The 21434-nt window shown below is 42.8% G+C and overlaps 1 protein-coding gene across 4 annotated transcripts in view; it reads left to right on the top strand.

The window, feature by feature from the left end:
• Positions 1 to 21434, top strand: part of PIP4K2A (phosphatidylinositol-5-phosphate 4-kinase type 2 alpha) — a 175221-nt gene that overhangs the window by 92828 nt on the left and 60959 nt on the right. For all 4 annotated transcript variants that reach the window (XM_002750093.6, XM_009000035.5, XM_035306939.3 and 1 more), the window contains exons 2-3: positions 11166 to 11263; positions 12883 to 12979. In XM_002750093.6, coding sequence (XP_002750139.1) covers positions 11166 to 11263; positions 12883 to 12979 — 195 coding nt within the window. The remainder of the gene's footprint in view (positions 1 to 11165; positions 11264 to 12882; positions 12980 to 21434) is intronic.

Here is a 21434-nt window from a genome sequence, read left to right as displayed (position 1 = left end):
TGAAACACTTAAAGAGGTCATCTGTGTCTTCCAGGAATTAAGTGGATCTCTGGAAAGTTGTTTTGTGATTCATTTGAATTTGTGGGAATGCTTCCCAAGTGCCGGCGCCAGAGCCTGGTGGTGGCTGAAGCCCTGGAATGGGCCAAGTCATCCAGACAGGAGACTCCAGGGAGTGGCAGGAACTGTGCCCAACTAGAGGGTGCATCCCCACAGCTACTCAGCACCAGATGAGTGATGCCAGGCCAGGTGCCAGGTCTTCCCATTTTTAAAAGAAGCCAGAAATCCAATTTTGTATGTAAATGTTCTCAAGTCTGAAAAGACTGGTAATTAATTCAAGCATTTTCTAAATCACTGCCTTGGCCAAAGCACACATCATTTGTGATCTCTTCTCAAACTCATTTTTTAAAGTATAAAGCAAGATTGAGAGTGCTCGGGCACTTTGTTCAAGGCCAGAGGGTGGTGACTTTTGACCAGGGCTCAGACATGGCCTCCTGACTCCCCGAACCTGGGGCCCTTTTGAATGGACCATGTTGTAAGCTGTTGTTTTCATTGGCAATGTCTTTTCTTTGAATTTTTTTTAAAGGCAGTATTACCTCTGTACTAGATGATAAATTTTTGGCCTGAACTCAATTATGTCAGATTCTATGGTTCATGAAAGGTAGAATTTTAACATGACTACATTCTTTTGGATGAAGCTGGCAGTGGGCCAGCCAGCAAGGATGTTGTCCATCAGAGCCTGATTCAGCTTGCAGATATCAAGTTGACAGGTAGGAGAGTTTGTGTCTAGTTATAAATTAAAGTAAGATTCTAAGCAATAGTTTAAATATTTCTGATGACATTTTAATTTTAGTCAGGTAGCCACTAATCAAAAGATTGACTTAATGATTCCTGTTCAACTGAAAAATCCACCGAAGTGAATTAATTTAGGCTTTTGGGTTTATGGACCCTGTAAAGGCCGACCTTTGTGCTTTTATTCTCATTCCTACTCAGCTTTTATATCAGAACAACTTTATTTGGCTTGTCAAAAAAAAAAAAAAAAAAAAAAGCATTTATTTTCTAGATATTGGAAGGTAGCTCAGATTTCAGAGGAAAGTTTTATTAAAATATATTGGATCTTTGATTTTGGTCTTATCTAGAGATACAAAGACATCAACTTTTAAAAAATGGTCTTGAAAAATGAATATTGACTGGTCGTGGTGGCTCATGCCTGTAATCCCAGCACTTTGGGAGGCCAAGGTGGGTGAATCACCTGAGATCAGGAGTTCGAGACCAACCTGGCCAACATGGTGACACCCTGTCTCTTCTAAAAATACAAAAATTAGCCACATGTGGTGGCACACACCTGTAGTCTCAGCTGCTTGGGAGGCTGGGATAAGAGAATCGCTTGAACCTGGGAGGCGGATATTGCAATGAGCTAAGATTGCACCACTGCACTCCAGCCTGGGCAACTGAGTGAGACTTTGTCTCAAAAAAAAAAAAAGAGAAAATGAATATTGATGAAGCTGCTGTGGAAAATTGACGTCTTGCCTCAAGACAAGTAAAAGTACATTTCCCAGAATTTTTCAGCTGCATGTTTTTTCCTACTCTGTAACTGATTCTGATTTGCCTTACTTGTCCCTCTGAAACCTCAGAGCTTTCAAATTGCTATTTGATTTGCAGGGTAAATTGTAATGAGAGCCACAGCATTCCAAGTGTGGGCTACATGCCTGAATCATATTAGGACTTCGTTTTTTTTTAAAGTTCTTAATTGTTTCAAGCTATATTCATTGTAAGATTATAAAAAGTCTTTCCAAATGAGAGCTGATGCTCCAGTTGGTGATTTTTCCCCAGTACAAAATTAACAATTGCACCTGAATATCAGATAGTGAAAATCAGATGGAAAAAAATTTTAGGTAATCCCTCATCCTCTCTACTGGAAACTTAGTAGAAAAAGGTAAGAGAAAAATGCCTTTATGATGGTCTTTATTCTAAGTATGTTCTGGTTGCTACCAATATGCATCAAAAATACTAACTCTGGTGTATAAATAGTGGTAGTTTCCCCATTTTACAAACAAATTGGACACAACTTCTAGGCATTCTGAAGGAGGGCTTATAGGTGTTGCACCTAACGTGCGTAATTCTGTGTCAGCCAGGCAGCCTACTACTGTATTCATGCACATGATTGTAACCCTCGAAGCTGTATTGTCTCTGCTCCTCAGCTAAGCCTCTGGACCCTCTCCAGAAATAAATTGTGTGCAGACAGCTCTGGAGAAGAGCATGGTATGGAGGGGATTGTGCAACGTGATGGGCTTTTCTAGGTGACATTATGGAAAATATATTCTTAGCAATGGACCTGAGGTCGTTTTTTAATACCTTTGTGGAGAACCAGTGTAAGTTCTGATTGCATCCGCAGGACCCTTCTGTTTTCCGGACAGGGACCTAAGTCGGAACTTCCAGCTGTGAGTCACTTCAATAGCTCTGGAATACTCTCAGCTCTTATCTCCTAATAGTCCTAATTTTAGTTTTCTCTTCATTCACTTCTTAAAATGAATGGACCTCAGGGCAAAAAATGTTCAAAGTTATTTGTTTGGTTGAAGGAATCCTTGTGTGCTTTATCAGCCGCAGAGTCACAAAGGAATTTTGTTTTCTTAGGATGAGACCAGTAAATGGAAAGTATCTGTTTTCACATACTGATAGGAAGGGATGTGGGGAAAGAGGGAAGAGATTTTTATCTGTAATGGTGAACTCATATCACATTTTAGGTCGTGAAGCTAACATCCAGCAGTCAGATGCAATTGTGGAAGTCAGAAGCAATTGCAAAACTTGCACAGTCTAGGGAATCTGATATGACATATTTACTCTTTGATTTCCCTATGAAATTAATTAAAGTTATAATAGTATCCAATGTAATCATCATATCACCACTTCTTCCTCTTGGGCCCTCATTGATCTTGAACCCTTGGTGCTTATCCTGCTCTGGTTATTGTTATTACTGAATTATGTTTTAAAATAGGCCATCATATTTGAGTGGTAGAAATGCTGTTTCGGAGATGAAGTGAGTCCGTTTTTCAATCTGTGTCTTGAGATTTTTGAGGAGCAGTGCACAGGCCTTTCAAGATACTTCCCACCCCACTGTTGACATCTCCCGTCTCCGTCCATGCTCATGCTGCTATGAAATAGCTCCCCCTCCAGGCCCACACCGCCTCCGCCAGCCTTTATACCCCACAGGGGCCCCATATGAGGGGTGCTTCCTTTTTCATCTCAGTATGTCGTAATTTGTAGGGAATTGTCTTCATTATAATCAAAGTGTCTCAGTGTCTCCTCTACATGTGAGAAGCTTTTTTGGTCCTTTTTGCGTATTCTTGGCTGAATGAAAAGCAATTGCAAATTATGTATTAGTCTGAGAACATACTGTTTAGGGTGAATATATCTGAATTAATTAAGTGTCATTAATAATGCCTCACAGTTTATGAGCATATTATTTACTTGACTTAAAAATCATATAAATTAGTGAGGTTTATTTTCTAAATGTCGCAGTGTGAGATGGCTTTGTGGGGACACCTCTGTATGCCTTAATTTCAGAACTGTTACCAGCTGAACCAGCTGGGTCCCACTCATTTATTCCTTGTCCAGTAGCTATTTAATATTCCCATTTTTGCAGCCTAATTGCAACCTCTCTTTTCCTTCCAGTATGAATTCAGTCTTAATCTGCAGGAGTGATACTCATTGCAGTCAGCCGGTCTCACACAAAAAAACAAACCTGTGTTTTGCAGTGTTGGAGGGAACTTGCATGTGATGTAAATTTCAATGCCTTGCTCAGGAGAGGAGTCAAGGTACCTTTTCTGAGTTGAACTATATAATAATTTAAAAGGAAAGGCCCACATAAATATTACTGTGTTTTGTGTTAATTATATTTTTCATGAAGGAAACTCAGACAATTGGCTTTAATAAATAATTGCCTTAGAAATAGGTTTTACATCCTTCAAGGACACTGTGTATGATTCATTAAGATTTAATGGAGCTTCAAGGAGTATTTATTTTCCCTTTTTTAAAATGACAAGTGTTAAATGATAACTGTCCAGTCACACAGTTCTTTCCAGATTTGTATTGTGCTGTTGAAACCACAGCTGGTATCATTGTAGTAGCCCGTGGTACTTACTCAGTTGAGTGTGTATTTCATCATCTCTCCTAAACATGCACTTAATTACTGTTTTTTTGAAAATAAGGAATCTTTTAGAAGTTGTTTTAACACAGTGAAGACTTAAATTTCAGGTAGACATCTTAAGAAGTTGCTGGGTGAAATTGCTTGGAATCTTACCTCACAGGCAGTTAGGAATTTGAAAGAATCTTGGGCTCAGCCAGTCCAGCTCACTAAATTTTATATTCAAGGTAACTCCTGTGAGTTATGTTGGCAGAAGAAGATTTAAGATTAGGCTGAGTTCCAGGTACGGCTCTACTGTATAATGGCTTGGAACTTCTCTAATCTCACTAAGCCTTAATTTCCTTATCTGTAAAATGGGCATGATAATAGCCCCTACTCCCTTTGGTTGTAAAGGTCAGATAAGATACTGTGTCTGGAGTGCCTCACATGGGTCTTGGCACATGTGCACTAGCACGAGCCATAAGGTTAGTGCCAAGTATGGCAGTGCGTTAGGACAAAGCTGAGCCAAGACTGAGGAGCTCTCTCCAGCCTCCTCCCTCCCACTGCCACATGCCATCTCCCTCTCTGCCCTCGCCCTTGTCCCCACTTTTGAGTCATGATACAATCAGGGACATTTTGGTCCTCTGCACTAGCCCTCTCCACCCTCGTTGACCTGGTTTCTATTGATGTGGACAACAAAGCTGCTTTATTTTATGTCATCTGTGGAGCCCCAGCATGGGTAGCTTTGATGCCCAACGGCCGGGCAGCAAGGCACTGCGGACCCACACCTGCAATTTGGGGATACCTGGCACGGCATAAACAGGAACAAGTAGTCCCTCCCAGGACGCCCAGGGCCCCAGCCTCCAGCCGCTCTGTGTGGGGCGGGGTATTTCTAATATACTTGTTTTATAGGCCTATGAATGTGACTGGCAGCAGAGAACTATCCTGTGTTTGCCAAAGGGGGTTGACCTCCATTAAGTACTTCACAAGTATGAGATGATATTGCGCTTTGGCTGTGAGAATTTTATGGAATATTTGCAACCTGAAGGAACCTTAAATGAGGCCTGTATGTGATAGTGCTTTCACTTTGTTCAGCTAACCTAAGAAAATTTTAATAAACTCAAAAAACCACTTTCATCTTCATGAATTAAAAACGGTTGATTCCACAATGTATGCTTATTCCTAAAAGGTGTATGATTCTTTCCTTCAGAATAGCAATGGTTAACACAAATCTTTTGGTTTCCTTTATGAATATTATGTAACATATATAGATAGAACTGTATATGTGTATGTGTGTTCCCAATGTAAGTGTCTTAGAAAAGTGTCCATTCCTCTTTTAAAAAATACTGATCAAAAGACAGGTGGGTTGGTTCATGCCTGTAATTCCAACACTTAAGAGGCTGAGGCAAGAGGATCCCTTGAGCTCAGGAATTTGAGACCAGCCCAGGGAACACAGCAAGACCCTGTTACCAAATAAATTTTTTTTTAATTAGCTATGCATGGTGGTGTGTGCCTCTAATGCTTTCAGAGGACTGAGGCAGGAGGATCGCTTGAGCCTGGGAGTTCAAGACTGCAGTTGGCCATGATCATGCCACTGCACTCCAGCTTTAAAAAAAAAGTGATAATAAATGTAAAATAATGATGATAAATCATGGTTTTGCTATCAATTTTAGGGTAGGTAATATAGAATGGTTGAGCTAGGTAGAATGCCAAACTGATAATTCAGAATTTTCTAAAACTGAAGACTTTGAAACCCAAGAATCTTTACTTTGAAATCTGAAAGTTCACAGCCTAGAGCCGTTAACTTCAGTAAATAAAATATTGAAGTTAACAAATGGGATTAGGCAGCCTTATTGAGGCTGAGAGTTCATTGTCATTACCTGCATTTGCACCAGAATTTGAACTAGAGACAAGTAATATTTTAGCTTGGGTAATAGCAAAGTGACAGGCTAAAGGAGAGAGTTTTTCAGGAAGTTAAACAGCTTTCCAGTTATTAAGCAGCTCTACAAGTAATCCATTTTGGTAAAACTAACGAATGACCGCTGAGCCTCACATACAACAAAATAAAACATGCTGCAAAAAAAATAATATAGGGGCTCCTGGGTGTAATACTGAAAAAATAGGTTACCAGTTAGAAACTCTTTTAGGTAGGAGGTCCTCTGTTTTGTGGAGTGATTGTTCACAAGTCATTAAATCTAGCTACCATCTGACCAAGAAGTTTTTTGGGGGGAATCTGGAGGGGAAATAAAGCCAAAAGCAATGTGACACACGTGTGAATGAAAGATAAAGTATCCATGAAGTAGCTGTCAGACCTGACTCAGTATCCTGCCGCACTACTCAGTTATGAAGGTGTAAGTACTGCTGTACCAGGACACACTACGGTCTGCAAAATGAGAGGTGAGACTATACAGTCTCCAGAATTCTTTTAATTTCAGCATCTTATGATAACATGTAAACAAAGGTGTTAAGTGTTAACTATCTTTGATTTTTCTTCTTGTCTCGTTTCTTGTCTTCTTTGACAATTAGGACCAGACATTCTCTACCTCTTGGGGTAGTCTGGTTTTGGAAGATGGGGACTAGCTAAAAGTTTGTGTTTCCCTGACGTTTAAATGACACAGTAGTCACAACTCTCCATTCCTCAAGGGCCACATAGGGCTGCACTCCTTCCAAGAAGCCCTTTATCCACACCTGTGGCCGCAGGCTCCTGCTCTGTGCTCCTGTGGCACTTGTCATCTGGATTCAGCATTTCTTCTCTGCTGCTTGTTATTTTACCACGTGTGAAGGTCCTCGCCTGTCGAATACTGTGGAAAACTCCTTGCGGTCAGGGATCTTGTTTTGCACTGACTTTCCATTTCCAAGTATCATCCTGGAACTCCTTTCCCCTTTATGTCACACTCAGCCAGCAAACACCTCCATCCGGAAGGACCCCTGTCATCCTCTGTCTCTGCACCTGCACCCTGGGGTCGGGTTGAGCTCTGCCAGAATGAGGAATGTCACTCCACAAGTTTGCTTGCTTCCTGTATGTGAACCGTCAGAAACTGTGGATGGCTCTCAGCCCTGCTCAGAAGCCCAGCCTCCTGTCCATCCACATTCTGCAGTCCCCTTTTTTTAGCTCTCTGTGTTCTCTTTAACCTTTGAAGTCCTGTCTGCCTCTCCCTCTCAGCAGGTAGCCATGGACCTACTTGGCAGAAAAAATAGGAGCCAATGGATGGGAGCCCCCGTCTTCCCTCAGTTCTGCCTTTTCCCAGTGACACCTGTCTGTTTTTTCTCCTGTGAATAGGAAAGTCCACCATCCCCAGAGCCTGTTCTTCCTGTGCTTGGATCCCATCCCCTCGCACCTTCTCAAGAAGTGCTAGGGAATATCCCTACTCTCTCAGGTCCTCCCTCTATCCCCCATCCCTCGTCATCTCGTTCCTCTCCTTCCCTTCCAGGATCCTTAGAAACCAGCCATGTGCAGTGCTGGCATTTCCTTACCTCACCTTAGCCTAGTCTGGGTTCCATTGCTACACTTCACCAAAACATATCTGCCAAGGTTGCCAAGAACCTCCTGTGCTGCTCAATCCAGCTGACAGTTCCTAGTTCTTGCCTTCTCAGAAGCTTCATGTTTATCCCGTAGCATATTTGAACCCCTTTTTTCCTGCACTCCCATTGGGTGGCCCTGTGCTTTTTCACTTCCTGCCTCCATAGCAGTTTTCCCCTTTCTCATCCTCTCTTCCAGGCTGTTAAATGCTCATGTTCTTGAAGACTGCTTCTCTGCCCTCCTCCCCATCACTCTGTCCGCTCCCCAGGTTACCTCGTTCACTCCTCTGGGGAGCTAATGTCTGACGCACAGATACACATGTTTTTATCTCCTGCCCCTGCTGCTCCTGGGAACCTTGGACTCACCTGTCCACTGCCCACCTGACACTGACACTTAGATGTCCTAAGAGCACATGAAATGTAACAAGCTCAAAACTGAACTCTTCTCTTAAAAAGCACTGTGCCAGTCAGTGGACTCGCCATCCACTGCATGCATCAGTGTCATGCATGCAGCACTCTCTCCATCTTCCCTGCATTTCTATTCATCAAGCCCTGCAGATTTCACCACTTCAGCATGCTGGACTGCTTCCTTCGCCTTTGCTGCCTCCTCCTCCCTCTGCTGAGCTGCTCTCCTCTGTCTTGTGCAATTCTACAGTAGCCGCTTCCTGGTGCTCCTGGCCCTGCTATTCATCCCTCTCATACCACCTGCGTTATCTCTTTCTGCACTGTTTTCTCATTAACAGTGCCCCCTCCTCTCCAGGACCCGCCTTCTTCCTGGAAGCCCTCTCCACCTGCCCTCACCTTTCTCTGAGTCATTGCTGCCCAGGGAAGCCTCGCATGCCTCCCACACCTGGCCTAGGCCTTTTCCATACTTGCTCATGGCCTGATGTGCTTCTCCCTCCTGACTCTGTCATTGTTAGAGTTCTACACTTGGTACAGTTCTTCAGTTAATGTGTCTGCCCTCTGGCCCATAGGTCCCAAGAGGACAAAGACTGGTGTCCGAGCTGTGCCCAGCACAGAGTGAACTCTCAAAGGTGTGCTGATGCGAGGATGGGTGGGGAAGGAAAATCAATAAGGAAAATTCTCAGTTTACTCATTCCATGTTGGCTGAAGTTGTCGTATTTTCTCCATAAAACATGTTCCAGAGGAGGTACCGTAAAGCAAAAGGATTCAAAAGTTTCTGGCTTCCTGCTTCCTTTCTAAAGAAGATCCTATCAAGCGATATTGATTTCAGCAGCGTGGGGAGGCATCAAGGCCTTGGAGGAGCTGCTGAATGCATCACGTGTTTTTAAATAATCAGTGTGCAGTCACACTGTAAGTTGGGTTTTGTTTTCTCTCGTTCCACAAGACATCGAAGTGCTGATTGAGTTGGCATCCAGCTTCATTCGCGTCGTGTTTATTATTGCAGGACTGGGATTTCCATTATGATTTTCTGTTATTTTTCAAACTTGATATTCCACCGATAGCATAAAGATACATAAATTTTAATTTTTCACGGATACACTGTGGGAATAACTTAGTATCCAAAGGCACTTGAGTAAAGGGAACCGGAGAAGTTATATGATGTTAGATGCCTGTTTTTGTTCAGTGAGTTTGAGAAGCTAGCTGTCAGTCATCACTCTCATCCCTCCATTGCGTTCTGCCTTTTCTCTCTAGCCACCAATCCTTTCTTGTCTTTGCATTGGCCTTCTTTAGTTTACAGCATAATCTCGGTGTGTTTTAAATATTCTTAGGTATATATTGCTTTGAATACTCTATATCCATTTTTGTTGTTGTTGTTTCTTTTGTTTTTTTGTTTTGTTTAACAGACATGGCTCCACTCTGTCACCCAGGCTGGGATGCAGTGGTATAATCACAGCTCACTGCAGCCTTAAACTCCTGGGTTCAAGTGATCCTCCAGCCTCAGTGTCCCAAGTAGCTGGAACTACCTGGCAAATTTTTGTTATTTTTTAGAGACAAGGTCTCACTATGTTGCCCAGGCTGGTCTCAAACTCCTGGGCTCAAGCAGTCCTGCCTCAGCCTCCCAAGTTGCTGGAATTGCAGATGTGAGCCACCGTGCTCAACTATATCTACAGTTGTATAACTTTAATCAGTTGTGGGAATTCTGAATCATCATTATCCCTTCAAATATAATCATCTTTTGTTCATCTTCTATTTCTGTATGCATTTCTCACAGCTTAAAAATTTGTTATCTGATCATCTTAGTAGCTAAAACCTTGAAAATAGTAATGAGTCGTTGCTGTCCCTGTGAGCTCATGTTTGATCTCCATCTGCGGGAAACCTGGAGGCCTGGCAGGGGGCGCTCTCCTCCAGAGATCATTTGCATTTACTTTCACAGATGATCTCTGGAGGACATCACTGATGTTGGGACCACTTTGAAAGGCTTCCTTCAAGGATCTCAGGTTAATGTTGAAGCCTTTGGTTGAGCTCCCAGCCTTCCTTTGGCCCAGGCAAGTGTTGAAATTGGCATTTGTCCTCAGAGAGTCCCTCTCTTCAGGCCTTCTTAATGGTCCCCACACTCCCTGTGGATTAAACTCACTTTGGGGGAAGAAAGGTGTCTTGGAGATTCCCTCTACCATCCGGGAACACAGCAGTGTGGTTAAAAAACAAAACAAAACTGCTCTATCAGGCAGCTTATTATTTTGTTGTTTGCTTGTTTTGTTTTTGTAACTGAGAATCCTTCAGCTTACCTACCTTCTATCCTACTGGAAGCATAAATCTTTGACATGGTTTTTATTGCTAGCAACAAGGAAAGTCAACATGCAAAAATAATCAAGAGAAAGTTCAGGTTTTTCAAAATCATGTGTCCAAAGCCATCCCTGTCATTGACTGGAATTTGATCTTACCCTTTGTCCTTTGGAAGCACATCTTCGCTTTTGTTCTTGACTCCTGTCCAATACACCTCCTTCTCATGTAGTCCTGGGGCCGTATGTCTTCCTCCTTCCCTGAATGGAGGTTCTTCTTTAGGTAAATTCATGCCCCACCCTAATCTTTAGTTTTAAACTTAGTTCCTGTAAGGGAAGTAAGAGCACATAGATGAGTGTTGTTCTTGGATTCCAAAAATATAAATCACATCCATTAATCCAACGGATATTTACATGAAAAATTTAAAAGCTTTCTTTCTCAGATAACATTTTCTTTACAGAGGGAAGTTGTCCTGGACATGTGATCAAAGGGGCTGTAGGATGAGGTTCTGGAGGGAAAGCAGGGAGAGTGAGTGGGCAAGAAGCAGGGAGAGTGGGTGGACAAGAAGCAGGGACAGGTGACATGAGGATTGAGTCTCCACTGTTTCTCCCTCACCACTGTCATCCAGGGGCCACCATAGACCCAGCATCAAACAGACCTAAGAAGTGAGAATGAGGAAGGCAGGAAGAAAGATTATGATGAGAGAGGGAAGGAGGGTGGGTGGGTGGGAGGGAACGGAAATTCCAGTGTCCACCCTGTTTTTTTCCCCAAGGTACACACAAGTCAAGTCCTCCTCACCTGGGTAGTAATAACCCATGCTATTTATTTTATTTTTTTCTAGATCAATGAACTGAGCCATGTTCAAATCCCTGTTATGTTGATGCCAGATGACTTCAAAGCCTATTCAAAAATAAAGGTGGACAATCACCTTTTTAACAAGTAAGTACAAGTATGACCTTTCATAAGGCCAGTGTGGCTGCTAGGAGTACAGGTTTTGTGAATCTCTGTAATCATGTAATTTTTCAATGGGTGGGAGTAAAGTTTTGCTGATGAAGTTAATCCTGTGATAAACATAACCATCTGTCATTTTTAGAGAAGCAACAGCAGGCTCTCTGGGATAATATCCTTTGCCATATGGCATATTGTTCTCTATGAATATCTTATATGTTGAAAGTGATATTCTCATTATAATTCAAATTTTTGAAGCTGTAAATTGCTTGGATTTTTTGAGCAGTTATGAACCTCTGCTCTTGTACACAGAACTTTGAAAATGATGATTTATGAACAGCAATGACTACATCATAGAACAATAAAGACTGAAGGTACATTTTCATAAGGCACAATTAGATGCCATGTTGGGCATTGAGAACATTTCTCCTTCATTTGAATGCCATTTTAGACATCACTGTGAAGCACTATTATATGTTAGGTGGTCCATTGAGAGCTGGAGACACAGTGATATGTAAAGCATCGCCCTGCCCTCAAGGGGCTCACAGTACAAAAACTGACACATACAAATTGCTATAGTTCAGTGTGCAAAGTACAAGGGAGGGGTGTGTGCGTGTGCATAATTTATATGCATAGCTGGTTCCTTGGGAATACAAAGAGGGAAGCGATTCTGAATGATTAGGGTGAGCCTTAAAGAAATCATTCCCACATGAAGATCATTAGGAAATTTTTTTTGAGACGGAATCTTGCTCTGTTGCCTGGGCTGGTGTGCAGTGGCAAAATTAGAGCTCACTGCAGTCTGAAATTCCTGGGCTCAAGCAGTCCTCCTCTCTGAGCCTTCTGAGTAGCTGGGACTACAGATACAGGTTACCATGCCCAGCTGATTTAAAAAAAAACTTTTTGTAAAGATAGAGATCTCACTATGTTTCCTAGGCTGATCTCAAACTCCTGGCCTCAAGCAATCCTCCTACCTCAGTCTCCCAAAGTGCTGGGATTACAAATGAGTGGTGTAAGAAGCTACCATGCCTGGCCAATTAGGAAATTTCTTAGGGTGGCCATTGTCCTCCTGTAAAGCTGATATGGTGATTTTTCTCGTAATAGTGTTCAGAGGCTGACTTTTTGAGAGAATTTTCTCTGTGCAAATTTAGAATGTAACGTTTATATAAAACAGGCCTTTTGGTGGGTGAGGGAGTGTCCCTGCTTTCCTTGGCAGTAGCTGACAGCGAACCTGGGGGCCACACTGGTGGCTTGCTCCACTGCCCCTTCTCACTCACTCTCCCGCCACTGTGCTTTTCCTTCACTGCTCCCCTGCCTGGCCCCTTCCTTCCCCACCTCTTGTTCTTTGAGGAATGGCTGCAGTGTGCAGCCAGGATTTCAAGAGGTCACGTAGTCCAAGCATGCCTATGACAAGGGAGACAGACGTTATCCCTCTGGCCCCTTGTGTCTCCCGGATCTTCTTGTGGGTCATACCTCGTTCTAGGAAGCACTCCTGTCCCTTTGGTAGACAGTGAACTCCAGACCCTTCTTTGGCTACATGTGGAACTCAGTGGTGGCAGATGCAAGTCTGGTTGACTCTCTCTGAGCTTTATTCCACACTGTGACTGTTTCAGAGAAAACATGCCGAGCCATTTCAAGTTTAAGGAATACTGCCCGATGGTCTTCCGTAACCTGCGGGAGAGGTTTGGAATTGATGATCAAGATTTCCAGGTGAGTTGCTTTTGAAACCTTGGCTTCCAGTAGGAAATGGGTTTGCCATGCCTTCTGCTCTGTAAATTAGGATCTATATTTTTGTCAATAAAAGTAACTATATAATAGTAATTTTCATTTTGTGTAAGAAGTTTTTTTTTTGAGACGGAGTTTCACTTGTTACCCAGGCTGGAATGCAATGGCGTGACCTCGGCTCACCGCAGCCTCTGTCTCCTGGGTTCAGGCAATTCTCCTCCCTCAGCCTCCTGAGTAGCTGGGACTACAGGCACGCACCACCATGCCCAGCTAATTTTTTGTATTTTTAGTAGAGACAGGGTTTCACCTTGTTGACCAGGATGGTCTCGATCTCTTGACCTCGTGATCCACCGGCCTTGGCCTCCCAAAGTGCTGGGATTACAGGCTTGAGCCACCATGCCCAGCCCTTGTGTAAGAAGTTTTTAATGTTCGTTCTGAAGTAAAAAAGTCTTCTCTTGACTGGCGACCTCTACACATATGATTTCGGTATAAAAGTCAGTAGGAAAATAAATTATTGTTCTTTAGAAGGAGACTAAGCATGTGAGGGTTTTATAGAATACTCTCATTTCCAGGTAGAAAGGTTCTGCTAGCAGAGCTGCTTATTAATTTCTGCTGTCAGACACGTCAGTAGCCTGTATGAGTGTGCATGTTTTCTGACTTTGTAGAGGCTACTTAGGACTCTCAGGAATCGTTTTCTTGCTGATTTGCTGCTTTTCAAGTTGGTCAGACTCTGGGTGCAGCATTTTTGTCAGCAGCCATCCTTTCTGCACTGCAGTGCAGGACTGTGGAGTGACCATAGAGCTGTGGTCAGCACCGGGAGCCCAACATCCTGGGCGTCTGCTGCGGCACATCTTCCTCTTGGTCTTGGTTCCCACCACATAAAAATGTGCACTGCTGCCCTCCTCCCTACACAGGCCTGGTTCTTCATTCTAACTTTTAAACATCTATTTTAACTTTTTAAATAACTGTTGGGCCATGATCATCTTTTTCTAAGAAAGGGCTTGATATTGGTTACCTAAGTTTCATATAGCAAGCCAAATTAAATGCTAAGGATTTTTTTAAAGTGAAAATCCAAGGGACAGGTTGTGCATCCTGATCAGAAAATCTGAAATCCCAAAAGCTTCAAAATCCAACGTTTTCTGATCATCAACATGATGCCACAAGTGGAAAATTTCACAGTTAAGTGCTCAACACAGTCTTTGTTTCATGTACAGTTATTTCAAATATTGTATAAAATTACCTTCAGGTTGTGTGTATAAGATGTATATGAAATAGATAAATTTTGTGTTCAGACTTGGGTCCCATCCCTAAGATATCTCATTATCTATGCAAATATTCTGAAATCTGGAAAAAATCTGAAATATGACAGACTCCAGGCATTTCAGATAAGGTATGCTCAACCCGTACTGACTTATTAAGTCCCTTGAAATCTAGTAAACACTTTCTCTAATTTGCCCTCAATTTAATATCTTAATTTATCCTGTGATAAGTGACACATTGCCACCCTGGGTGACTACAAATTGAGTACTGTCACTGCTTTCCCTGTATTTTCCTCTAAAGAATAGGGTCCCTGAAGCAAACGAAGTTTAGTTAGCACACTTTCCTAAAGATCTGTGCTCCCACTGCCCTCTCCGTACTATTGCCAAAAAGTTCCAGGAATTTCTCATGGGCTCTCTCAGGCATGAGAGGTGCCATGTTTGGAAAAGCCAGTGCTGACTGGGCTGCCAGTGACATTGTCTCATGAGGTCCTGGGATTGTGGTTTGCAGGGAGGTCCAGACCCTGAGCTGAGGGTCTGTGTACACAGGAGAGCTGAGGGCTGGCTAGTGGGACGGGAAGGATGTGGTTGCTCATTTGCTATTAAAACTGCACGGGAGCCAACGCTCCTGTTAAGGCATTTCTTTTTTTTCCTCAAGACAAGGTCAGTCTTGCTCTGTCACCCAGGCTGAAGTGCAGTACAGGTGCGATCATAATCCACTGCAGCCTCAAACTGCTGGGCTCAAGTGATCTTCCCACCCCAGCCTCCAGAGTAGCTAGGACCACAGGTGTGCACCACCATGCCCAGCTAATTTGGGGGTTTGTTTGTTGTTTTTTTGCAAGGGGAGTGTAGAGATGGGGTCTCACTAAAATTACCCAGGCTGGTCTCAAACTTTTGGCCTTAAGCCATCCTCCCAGAGCATGAGCCAGTGCACCTGGCTTTGGGGCTTAATTTTTAAGAGAGAATTTAGATCACAATTATGGACTTGAAATTTACTGCTGTAAAAATAATTAACTTTTAACAAGTAATTATTGGAATAGTAAAAAGTTTGCATGAATTAAAATGAATAATTCTGTATCATTTTAGAACCATTACTTCATTTAAAGAGGCCATATGAAAATTAACTAGGTACTTTGTAAAATAGGAATTAACAGCAGATACGTTCAGTGTGTTAAGAAAATCTCCTCTGCCTTAAGAAAAGCTGAACACCAGTGTGTTCCTCTTTCTGTCCACATCCTTTTCTTGTTGGGTTGGTTTTTGTTTTAATAAAACAATTTCACTGGCATTTTGCAGAAACTGACTTTTGAGGGCCCATGCATCTTACCTGTTAGATTCCTCAATTCATTATTGAAATGAAGTCTATTTCTTGTCATAATCAATTCTGTCAAGCGAGATCCAAAATGAACCCATTATGTTCTGAGTTCCATAGTAGAGCAGAGAAAGGTAGTTTTTAAAATTTCCTCAAATGACCAATTTTGTTGCTGAAGTGCAAAGGCATGAACTGGTTTTCCTTCCTTTTTTTTTTCACCCTACAAACAGAACTTTGTAAGTTATCTTGAAGTCAGTGCAAATTGCTGAGTACAAACTTTGAAGGGAAATTAGGCAAATGGAGGATGATTCACAAGTAACTAATTGGCAAGTCCGTTAAACTCTTCACATGAGAGCTCCCCGTTGAGGAGAGTGTTGTGAGTGTGATTAATCATTCGAACACTCCTTTCCTTAGCTCTGCCTGCTGCTTCTGGCATTTAAATTGCTGCTTTCTCTTTGGCAACTGTATTTCTATTTTAAAAGAAAGAAAGAAAAAGTATGCATTCAGAGTCACTTTAGTACTCCAGAGGTATACTTTTCTTCTCTCCTCGTTCCTGTATTTCCTTCCTAGTGTCTATATCTCTTAAAAAATTCTTCAGCAGGGTCAGGGACCCTGAGTTCCAGCAGAAGACAGGATCGTAAATCTGGGGCTGTATCCTAGTCTGTTGGCTGCTTAGTTTGGAAAAAAGGAGGGCAATTGTGACAACACTGGCTCCAGGGTTACCTTGCAGACCCCTGTGTACTGCAGGATTCAGGTGGAAGATGGTCAGGGGCCAGGACCTGGGGCTCTAGATGCTTGGCACCTTGTCACTGCCCAGACAGTTCAGTCCTCATTCCCAGTCCAAGTAACAGATATCATTTGGCACATGTGGCAAAAAATGACTAAAAGCAGCCTCGTTTCCTCTCGCAGAGTTTGCTAATGTGCCTTTGCTGAGTGGAGTCTCCCACCGGCCGCCTCTGTCACTCCTGAGTACCGGCTACTGAAGACTGTATTTCAAAAAAAACCAAACTCTTTTTCTGAGCTTATCAATGTGAACTGTGTTTTGAATACTCTTTCCCAACTGACTTGGAAAGTAGGACCAGTGACCTAGGCACTCATAGTCTTTTGGAGGACACTGAATAGCAAAAGGAGACCAGGCATTGCCTGCTGTGTTTATTTTTCCAAAGTGCTTGCATTTTGGACAGGCGGCTCTAAATCAGTGTGGCAGTTAGGAGCTCCATCGTCTGGTTTATTTCATATTCAGACCTTTCCATTCAGCCAGGTGGGTAAATGGTCCTGACTTGTCTTGTTTGTGTGACCACCTTTTTGATATACCTGAAAGAAGTAGGTATTGGTCCGTGGAGACCACTCTGATTAAAGTAGAACATAGCAAGTAACCTACGTAATTGACCCCTACTAGTGAATTTACACGTCATAAAAAAAAATTTTAAGATAAATGAAAAGGATAATGAAATGAAAACATTCCTGCTCTCAGTAAATATTTTTATCTTTCCTCTGGTTTCAATTTCTGGAGTATCTTTTAAAAATGTCATTTCCTTGAAGACAAATTCAAAGCACAGTTCTAGAATATTCATTGTTAATAACAGTTCCGTGTAACATACATATGTAAACCTCTGTGTGTCTCCATGTGTGTGTGCTCACACACGTGCATGTAACCAATACTTCTAGATTCAGAACTTTCTCCAATTCATTACGGCATTTTAGAGTTGCATAATGGGTTTGTAATAATGCTCAGAGTTGAATTATGTTCTGATCATCGTTTGGCCAATGTGATGTCCATCGTCATACTTTTAGGGTTTGTTTCAGGGTGAATGCTGCCTGGGAGGCCTCTTCTGTGATTATAGCTGCAGTCTTATGTCTACCATTACCACTGTCCCCTTAAGCCTTGATTACTCTTAGGTTTGGGATGTCATGCATAATTACCAAATCAAAGTATTTATTTCTGTCTACCACATGTCAGGCTCTGTGCTAGACGTTTTAGGGAATGCAAAAGAGAGAAAAGGGTGAAGCATCACTTTCTTTAAAAACTACTACATACCAGATTCTGTGTTAGATGCTAACAGGATTTACAGAAACCCAGCATCTTGATTTTTAACATTCTTCATGAAAATCTGTCCCACTCTTTCCAGTCTCCTAAGCTCATATGTTCATCTCTTATGCTCAGACCCAGAGAAACTGGAAAGGGGTGCAGATTTTTATGAAGAACCTTAATCAGCCTTGGGAAGTCAAGTAGAGGCTTCAGTTATGTTTCGGAGCTGGTAGAGAGGCTTCCCTCCCAGAAACCAAAAAGTAATGCAGGAGGGAGCCGAAGCTGTTAAACCTAAATAGACCACACATTTGAAAGTGAGGCCTCATGTTCACTTTGGAGGATAATACCAGGTTTCCTTTTCTCCTACTTTGTCTCCCGAATTAGAATCCCTCATTATTCACATCTGATGCCCTTTCTTGTTTGTAACAGAGAATTCTAATTTTAAAATAATTAAGAGCTAATATTTTAAACTTCTGATGTTCTTACTTCAATTTTAAAAATAAAATTCTAAGGTGTTAAGACCTTCAGTGTATACTATACTTGAAGTTGGAGGGGAGGGCCAAGAACTCTGCCTTTAGAGTATCAAGTCTGTCCTGTGAAACTGTCTTTGGCTGGTAGATCTCTCGCTTTGACTTTAAACTGCCTGAGGGCAGGAGTAGTGTCTGTGTTTCCTGGTTGCCTGTCTGCTGTTTAGCACAATGCTTGGCTCAGGAGGGACTTAAGAAAGATTTGTGGTCAGGGCGGTGGTCACACCTGCAATCCCAGCTACTCAGGTGGCCAAGGCAGGAGGATCTCTTGAGCCCAGGAATTTGAGACCAGCCTGAGCAAGATAGTGAGACCCCCGTCTCTAAAAACATGAAAAATAAGTAAGTAAATAAGAAATGCTTGTGGAAGAACATGAGGGAGGGCTGACGGGGAATTTGAAGAGAAGTGAACCCTCTGGGCCCAAGCAGAAGGCAGGGAGAGCCCATGAAATGTGAAGGAATTTGGATGGTGGCAGAATGGTGGGAGATAAAGATGTTAAAATAACAAGATACATAAGGACACAGGGGCACTGGGCTGATTCTACTGCAAGCGAGCAGCCCTGTGGGTTTTGTTCAGGGGAATGGCAATGTCATGAAGTCCATATTTTCTTTTTCTTTTCTTTTCTTTTTTCTTTTCGAGACAGAATCCCTCTACCTCCTGTACTCGCTTGATCCTGCCACCTCAGCCCCCTGAGTACCTGGACTACAGGCACGTGCTGCTGTGCCCAGCTGAATTTTGGTGTTTTTTTTTTTTGTAGATACAGGTTTTGCCATGTTGCCCAGGCTGGTGTTGAACTCCTGGGCTCAAGTGATCCATCCACCTTAGCCTCCCAAAGTATTGGGATTACAGGCGTGAGCCGATGCACCCAGCTGAGGTCTGTATTTTCTAAAGATAACTGCATGGTAATTTATAGAATGCATAGAAGGGAGATGAGGAAATCAGGAGGTTATGAAATATCCCAGTGAGCCAACCCTCTGTCGTCCACCATGTAAAGTATGGAGCACCTTCAAAGGACATTGAGAGAAATAAACTCACAGGTTCGGTGGCCAATGGCAAAGGACAAGAGCCACAGAGGCATTGGGACCTGAGAGGCTGAGAGAGCAGGGATGCCAGTCACGGAGGAAGGGAAGTTTGGGGCTGCAGGTGGATAGCAAGGAAGATGGAGTTGGGTTTTTGACCTGTTGACTGATGGTGGGGGTGGGATACCCAGGTAAGGCCTGTGGCCCACATTGGGCATCCTGGTCCACAACTCTGGAAGAGGTCAGGAGCAGAGGTCCAGCTGGGGGTGGATTGGCACAGACATGCTTGTGGGACTCCTCCTTGGTCCAGCTCCTAACACTCAGCCTGCACCATCACCCCTGTGCTTGCCTCTTGAACGCCTAAGCACTCTCATCCCTTTGTCACCAGTCGTTGCCTGTCGGGTTTGCTCCGTTTCTCCTCACAGGTTAGTTGCCCTGGAAGGAAATTCCATCCCACACAGACGCGAACTGGGGCTGAGTCCCAAGGGAGGCCCCTCTCCGATTGGATACGGGGGAAGCTCCCTCAGGCCCATCAGGGTCATCAGGCATTTCTTTCTTTCTTTGAGGTCCTTTTTACAAGCTGAGCAAATTACTGTTCCCATTGCCACCTGCCCTCACCAGAGACCCTAGCTTCCTGTTCGCCTGTGTTTCCCGCCTCAGACCTGCTTTGGGTTTTGCCTCGTGGCTTTTGACAGAGAGCTGACAGCCAGTCATCCTTGCCACTGGGTGCTTCTCTCCAGGTTAAATGCTATGTTGGTTTACCATGAGTCTTGGGGACAAGTCCCTATCATTTTAATCTCCATCGTCAAACAGCAGCCTGAGATTTCAAAAGAGGATCTCATGGCATTTTGTGAAGTTTCTGCAACTCTGCTCCTTTCCCTGTTGGTCATTGCCTTTCATTTTTATATTCTTTTTTTTCTGATAAGTTGTTTCATTATTGATAAGTGCTAAATTGCACTGTGTTTTGCTCCCCTCTATAATGAAAGCCATTCTTCGCCTGAGATCACAGCTTAGACTTTCTTTGAAATTCCCCAAGAGCTTAAGACAGGGCTTTCAACACAGTGGGCATTTAATAAATCCTTGATGATGATGTTCAAATTCACATGCTGGTCTTTAACTCTCTGGCGAGTTCAGAGGACCATCTGTGCTCACTCAGATATGTCAACTGCAGATCCAGAAAGCAGCCTTCTCTGGGCAAGTTGCTCCTGTCTCCTGGGCTGTGTGATTCCAGGCATGTAATCGTAATCCTGAGCTGTCAGCAGGGCAGTGACTGGTTTCCAGGTTTCAAGTCCATGAAACAGGTAGCTAGGGTTGGGGAAAAGAATATTTCCGGGAAGTTACGCGTCTGGTTGAGTCTTTGATCTTCAGTGACTGATGCTATGACCATGAGACACTCATTCACCCTTGGTGGGTCTCAGTTTCCTCATCTGTAAAATGAGGAGAGAAACGCAGTGCTCTCTGAGGTCCCCCAGCTGTCAGGTCTCTGAATGTATTACTATGCCACCATGAGGAAGTGGCTATCATGTGAGATCTTCTGCACAGCATTGACACACACCCTTATATGAGGGTGGCTTTACACATTTGAGCTTGGCAAAGTTTAAAGTGGCCTCTTCTTCAACTAAAAATAAAAACTTTTCATACCTGATTTTTAGCAGAATGTATACAAATGACTATCAAAGTGGAAAAGAAATTATACAAGACTTATATGATTAGTTCAAAAGAATTAAATATGCAGAATGCTTGGCTGTTTAAAAAATGCATGGAAAAGTAACTTACTAAATGAGGACACTTTTATGAGAGATATAAAAGATTGGTGGTAAGAATGAGCTAATTAAATTGACATTTATGTTTCCTTCCCTCTTCTGGGGGCTCCACTAATCCTGGACCTCCGACTGCGGAAATAAACATTTTCAGCACAGACATTTAGAGGAAGCGGGAAAGGACAGCACCATTAATCCTTTGCTTTTTTTTTTTTTTTTTTTGGAGAAGTCCCGCTCTTGCTGCCCAGGCTGGAGTGCAGTGGCGCAATCTTGGCTCATTAATCCTTTTCTTAAGGGAAAGGACAATAAATTTCCAGTTACAAATATATGAAGGTATTGAAGAGGGAGCTTTATGTCTCATTATATTCTTTTATTTGCTGCTGAGAGGACCGAGATAGCACCAGAGCCTCAAACACAGCTTTTGAGGTTTGAGCTAAGGTAGTGTAAGATAGGAAACATCTTGGAAATAGTATGTTCATTCACCAAGTTGCAAAATATGCAAAAATGAACTAAATTGTTGTACTCTTACTTGCCCTGCATAT

This window comes from Callithrix jacchus, chromosome 7, assembly GCF_049354715.1.
Source record: "Callithrix jacchus isolate 240 chromosome 7, calJac240_pri, whole genome shotgun sequence".
Lineage (NCBI taxonomy): Eukaryota > Metazoa > Chordata > Mammalia > Primates > Cebidae > Callithrix > Callithrix jacchus.
The sequence above is the reverse complement of the archived record's forward strand: the minus strand, read 5'-3'. Positions and strand labels throughout refer to the sequence as shown.